The sequence below is a fragment of the Stegastes partitus genome, unplaced genomic scaffold (genome assembly GCF_000690725.1).
Source record: "Stegastes partitus isolate 25-593 unplaced genomic scaffold, Stegastes_partitus-1.0.2 Scaffold2066, whole genome shotgun sequence".
Lineage (NCBI taxonomy): Eukaryota > Metazoa > Chordata > Actinopteri > Pomacentridae > Stegastes > Stegastes partitus.
In genome coordinates, this window is record NW_007579797.1 from 71,914 (window position 1) to 78,396 (window position 6,483).

At 43.9% G+C, this 6,483-nt stretch overlaps 1 protein-coding gene across 1 annotated transcript in view; it reads left to right on the top strand.

The window, feature by feature from the left end:
• The window catches only part of LOC103373782 (membrane-associated guanylate kinase, WW and PDZ domain-containing protein 2-like), a gene marked incomplete at its 3' end in the record, with an annotated part of 60,394 nt that overhangs the window by 46,255 nt on the left and 7,656 nt on the right, over window positions 1-6,483 (top strand). The window contains exon 3 of the mRNA XM_008303768.1: window positions 1,912-2,031. Within this exon, the coding sequence (XP_008301990.1) occupies window positions 1,912-2,031 (120 nt within the window). The remainder of the gene's footprint in view (window positions 1-1,911; window positions 2,032-6,483) is intronic.

Sequence of the window (6,483 nt, forward strand, 5' to 3'; positions counted from 1 at the left end):
TTTGTGGAACGGCAAGAAGCGTTGTCCTGCTGGTGGAGGTGTGTTTGGTCTTCAACAGTGTTTAGGTGGTTTATGTGTTAAATTAACATCCACATAAACGCCGGGACCCAAGGCTTCCCAGCAGAACCGTGCATTTTAACAGGATGATCGATGTTATACAGTTGACCTGTCAGTCGATTTAATGGTGCAGCTGATCGGTGTACATTTGTTCATTGATATTTGTGTCACGACCGGGTTGGTTTCTCAGAAAAGACTTCATCACCGAAGCCTGTGTCAAATTTCCTTTTTGTTTCAGTTCAACTTTAATGCAGAGAAAGTAAAGAAACAACGTCAGCCTCTGACAACTGTGCCAGTCGAATAAACAATATGTTTTGCAGTTAAGAGCTCTTTATAAGCGTTACAGCTATTCACAACATGTTGGGCTGATTCGATCAGAGTCAGAGTGCATCGGGGGATACACTCAGACAGATGCACACTCACACACACTCCCACTCATACCTGTGGCGTTGTGGATTTACAGTGTCCTACTGAGCTGTGATCAGCTTGGAGATAGGATTACTGTTGGCACAGTGGGCACTTTACCACCATTTAGAGTCACAAAGACAAACAAGTACACACACGGAGGCGCACACAGACAAACCAACACACCTCGTCTGTGCACAGCGCGGCGTTTTGGACACTTTTATAGACGCACTGTGGATGTCTGATGGTCTGAGCATCACCTCCTCGCTCATTAGGTGTTGCTAAGCTGCCATCTTTGCTCCCAGCGGTGAAGTAAATACAGTCAGGAATGTTCAGTAGATGCACTACAGGAGTAAAGTGGTGACAGACAATCAATAGAGATCTAATGATTAAGATATCACACTCTGGGGAGAGTTAGAGGATGCTGCAGTCCCCGCTCACTCCGTATATGTGTGAGTGTGCTGCGTGTGAGTCCACAGCACATCTGCCACCTGCTGTTTTAATCTCCCACAGCTCACACTTCTGCTGTGATGCTAGCCAGGGTTTTATACCATCCATTCATACCTGAGCACATTTTTTTTTCTCCCCCTGCAGCCTTGTCAGAACTGCTGATCACCTGCTCAGACTCGGAACACAAATCTTACACTTTTTCTGGCAACCGCACGGCCCCGATCAATCGGACTTATCTGTTACCACGCGGGCCCGAGTCCTGGGAGAAGCTCGGCGAGCGGCCCCCCTTCTCCACGCCAGACCAATGTCTGTTTTCAGGCATGATCGATGGAGAGCGGGGATCAACACCAGCAGACTTCGCTGAGCCCGAGCCGCAAGTCCACTTGGCAGAGGCACAAACACAGCACCTCATTAAACTCAAAACTCCCATCGCTGCCATCAGAGAGGCGAGCCTCGACGCCGCAGCGCTGATGGAGATCTCCAGAGCGCTGATGCAGGAGGGCTCTAATTGCTGCATGGTAATGTGGCGCCTCTGCATTCCCGTTGTTTCGACAATAATCCAATCGGCACAGCATTGTGTGCAGCGTAAGGAGGTTTGAGTTATGCTCGGTAAAACTGCCATATTGATTCACTCGTCGCTAAAAACAGCACAGGATTGGCTGGTAGGGACTGAACGATGGTGGTCTGCTGCTGTTGGAGCTCTGCAACCATCCCTCTCTCGGTCTCTCACTGTCACTCAATTGTGTGAATGGATTTGGCTATCTCAAGCGATGACTCCTCAGTCGGCCTCTTCTGTTCCATTTCCCTTCCTACTTCCTCTCATACGCTTTGTAGCCTCAAATCTGCCGTCTTTTTTCTGTCCAGCCTCCTTTTTTTTTTTTCTGGGCTCTTTCTCTGCCTTCCTGCCTTTTCATCTCAAGTGCCCCATTTGGCTCCAATGACCTCTTCTTCTTCTCTCTGTTTCTCTTCCTCTTCCTTTCTCTCTCTCTCGCTCTGCAGGTACCACCAGGCAGCCTAAAGAGGGGGAGGTGCCCGGCGTGGACTACAACTTTGTGAGTGTGGAGCGTTTTATGGAACTGGAACAAAGTGGAGCCCTGCTAGAGAGTGGAACCTATGAAGGTGAGCGAAACACTCTTGCATCTGCCAGACGAGTCGTGCTTGGGGAGCAAAAAAAAAAAAAACGGGAACATATGTTTCCGTAGAGCTATTTTCCTATTTTTAAAAGTAACCTTGCGTCTTGTGCTATATCTCCATTAATTAGACGTGTCAGGTGATGCTCTTATTCACAGCTTAGGTAAACAAAATGAGCCTTCTGCACAGATTTGTATTCTGCATTACAGCTTCCACTTGTGGTTGTTGAACGGCTGGTTGATTATTTCATTGTGTGTGTGTGTGTGTGTGTGTGTGTGTGTGTGTGTGTGTGTGAGAGAGCTGGACGAAAGCCATTTCCAAGTCATGTCAAGTCTGTGCATCTCTGCTTTGCTACACTGTCAGGGATACATCTACAGATGGGGGATTTGCTGGTTCATTTGCCCAGAAGCAATTTTTGTGAACATGTGCGGCTGAACACGCTCTCGCACAAATGATGCGTGTGAATGTGCGCGCGTAGGGACACATGTACGCTTATGCGCGCATGTTCACGTCGCAGTTGTGTGTCTTTGCGTGTCTACAGTGCATGTTTCCCTCAACGCAGAGCTTCCTTATGCCCACTGGGGGAAGCTGCCTTTCTTTCTGGGTGGCTGCACTGGAGGTGCTGCTACTCATTTTGTGATGCACATTAAACTAAGAGAGAAGGAAAACGAGAAGAAGGAATGAGAGACAGCCAGGGAGAAGGCAAAAAGATGGAAGATATCGAAGTAATTTGATTACGTCATGATTTATAATTTGATTAGTTTAAAGTTTTGTTTTCGTGCAGCGTGTGAAACGTCGAGATGTGCTTTAGTTTTCTGTCTCTGGGGTCGCAGCAGTAATGTAAGCTGTCACCGTTTCCTTGGAGACGCCTTTAAACACACTTTAATTACTTTGTTTTCCAAACTTTGAACAGACCACCATGCTGCGTGAAGTTTGTAAAAACTCACTGAAAAATGTCAAAATACTGTAAAATAGCTTCTTTAATATGAATATTTTTGCTTAAGATAAGATAATAAGATAATGATCCTTTATTTCTCCCCATGAATGAACTGAAAATCTTTGAGTTGTAGAAAAAACAAGACATTTGAGGGCGCAATCGTGGGTTTTAAGAAACACAGATTCGCAGTATTGACCATTTTCTGGCATTCACTAAAAGTCTAGTATTGATAATACAGCCAACACATGAAAATAATCACTAGTCACAGCCCTCGATGCATGATAAACACATGTTCTAGCACATGAAATAAAAGCACACAGTGAGACGGGAACACGCAGTAGAAAAGTTCGCTTGGATGCCGAAACCAGTTGGTCCCAGGTATAAACCGTTAGTTCTATTTTTTTGGAGGTAGAATTGTTCCATTTGCATGATTTGTTGCACAACTGCTGCCAGTGTTTTTCTTTGCAAAGCTCACAACATGTGAAGCACAACACGCTGCCTATAGGTGTGTATTGATTTTACAGCCCTAGGTACAGGAGAAAGCTAGTTGTTGCAAGTTATGTAAGGAGAAAAAAGAAAGCTAATTATCTATAAAGTTGGGGGAAAAAAATCAAGGTACATTTTTTTTTTTTTTTGAAGGAGACCACAATCAGACGCTCTTCAAAGCAGCTGTACTGCATGTTCTCGTGTGCGAGACTTGTGCACATAAGGACTTACGTATGTGCTGATGTGAGATGACTCACAGCTGAAGGTGGATATTGAACTGTACAAAAGCCAGGATGCCTTCAGGCGTCTCGAGCATCTCAAACATTTCACAATCACGAGAACATGTTGTTTTTTTAAAACCGGTGCGCTACATGAGCAGGAACCGTCGGCCTAAACTTATCTCGCCGTGCTTCGTGTTCTCCAGAGCGTCTCCTCAGGTTGTCTTGAAGCTTTCTCAGGTGGGCGCTGGCTTCCCGCGCCGTTTTATACTCGTGTCTTTGTTTACATGTGCCCGTGTGCGCACATTAATACTTTTGATAGGATGTGATAATTGTGTCTGGCGAACAGCGGGGTTAGTGTGCTTATTGAGGAAGTGGTGGCTGCAATAGAGCTGCTCCTAATATCTATCGGCCCCCTGCTGTGATGAAAGTAAAGGGACGTCTGTGGACTCTTTGCTGCTGATCCTCATTTTGCCGTTCATTACTTCCTTCCCTCGTCTTGGCTCTGATGTTGTTCTGCTCTCGTTGCCCCTGTCCTCTCATCATAATACCCCTACTCTCCTCTATGAGGGGCCGTAAAATAAGACATCAGTCACTATTTAATCTTTACGCATAGATATACTCTGTGTATACAACAATCCCTTATTGTAATTGAAAGACTTAAGTACCTTTATAATAAAAAGAGCCTTATTACATTTTAAAACTAAATAGCACAAGGAAAGAAATGTGTCAAATATATGTGATTAACGTTAAAAACAACACGCTCAACACTTTGTCCTCATTCCTCAAAACATTCCTGAGCAGTGTTTACAGTGGGCTGAGTAGGGTTCATCCATGTTTTGGGTTTTTTTTAGTGCCGATAGCAATTATTGGTACCGTAATTTCCAGACTACTGAGCGCACCTGAATGTAAACCGCACCCACTAACTTTAAAAAGAAAAAAAAATGTGTACATATATACACTTGTCCATAAGCCGCAGGTGTCCACGTTGTAACAGGAGATATTTACACAGAAAGACTTGTTTAAACTTTTAATTAAATACATGCTGGTAGCATACACAAATACGTAAATGCTTTTTTCCGAACAGTGCCTGTAACATGGCTGGTTAAGAAAATAAAAAATTTAGTAGCCTACCAGGAAAAGTCATTGATCGCTACCTTCATCATCCTCCTGCGCACGAAAACCACTAAAGTCGTCTTCTTCAGTGTCGGAGCCTCAGAATTACTTCGTCACACACTTCCTCAGTTTCTCTTTCGTTCTCAGTGTCACTTGTCTCGAGGGAAATTCGTAAAACTTGTAAAAATCCATAAATTAGCCGCATCGTTGTTTAAGCCGCAGCGTTCAAAGCGTGTGAAAAAAGTAGCGGCTTATAGTTTGGAAATTACGGTAATCGAGAAAGACTGATATTTGGAACCGATGTGCACATTAAATGTAATGTTTTAACAGCATGTGATGGCAAAAAACTTGTCATCCAAAACTAGACTTCTTCATTAATAAAGGTGACTATAACTGAATATGTAAAATAGAAATAGGAGTGAATAAATGAGGACAAACTCCTCTGTTTAAGTGGGATCGAATGAGATTGATCAGTTCGCTGCTTCTTCAGCTTCTCACTTTTAGTGCCCACTCATATCTTAAAGCATCATTATTTATTGTTTTCCAGACTCTGTTTCAGGGTAATCTGTGGCTGCCTTCTAACTTAGCCGTTATCGTCGCCTTAGCCACTGTGAGAGGAGCTAATTTCCTAGTTTGAAGCAACGGCTTGTGTTTCTAGTTCAGCGTCGTCCGTCTTGAGACATTTCTGAGACCACAGGAGAGAGGTGGCTGCATCAGAGCTTAAGTAATTAATTTATCAATAACTGGTCAATAAAAATGCCAGTTATCACTCATGATAATCGACCAGGCATGTAATCTGTCTGTCTCTGAAGGCGAGTCACACAGTCCGGCTGTGGGAGGCTGTTGTTGAAGGGTGTGCTCGGTCGACAACAATGTGAAGGTGGGTGGTACTTGTCAAAGAAAAAAAAAAAAATCCACATGACTGCCAGGACTCAAGGTTTCACAGCAGAACATTGTATTGTGACAAGATGTTTTCATCTGCAGTACGACGCACAAAGCGCCCATGTCTGCTGTCCTTTTCTTTTCACTTTGCTCTGCAGTAACATTACAGTGTGTATGTAATGACAGACACTTAATGCTTTTTTTTTTTTTCTTCTGTGATTCGGTTTTAATCTTGCGCCTCTGAAGTTTGGAGTCCAAACAGAGCTGCCTGCACAAACATGGGAGGAAGGCGGCAGCTGAGGTTGTGTTTATACAGATCAGGTGGTTCTGTACGGCTCTGGGAACCATTTTATCAAGAAGCTGCACCTGTTTCCACCTGCTAAGCTCACCCACACAGGAAGTTGCATTTAAAAAGATTGGGGACGCCGTCTTCAATGGGAAACCAAAATGTCATATATCTAGATAAAAGAATATCATAACCGCTGTCAGTTTATTTGTACATTTAATACACAGAGGCAGATCAGCGTGGTTTTGGCAAATCCAGTAAGGACACTAAAAAAAGAGGGAAAATAGTATAAAATCATTTAAAATGTCGAGAAATTTATAAAACATTAAGAGGCAGAGCCAGAAATACTGAAACTAAGTGCGAGATGGTTGAGAAAGTTTAATATTCTCTGGAAGTTTGTTGCAGTCCTGTGGTGCACAATAAGAGTTTTTAACAGCCCTCTGCCCGGTGACCCGAGAGGTCGAGAGAGTTCATGTGGTCAAAGACAGTCGCCTGGAGTTTATGGCTGTCGGCCA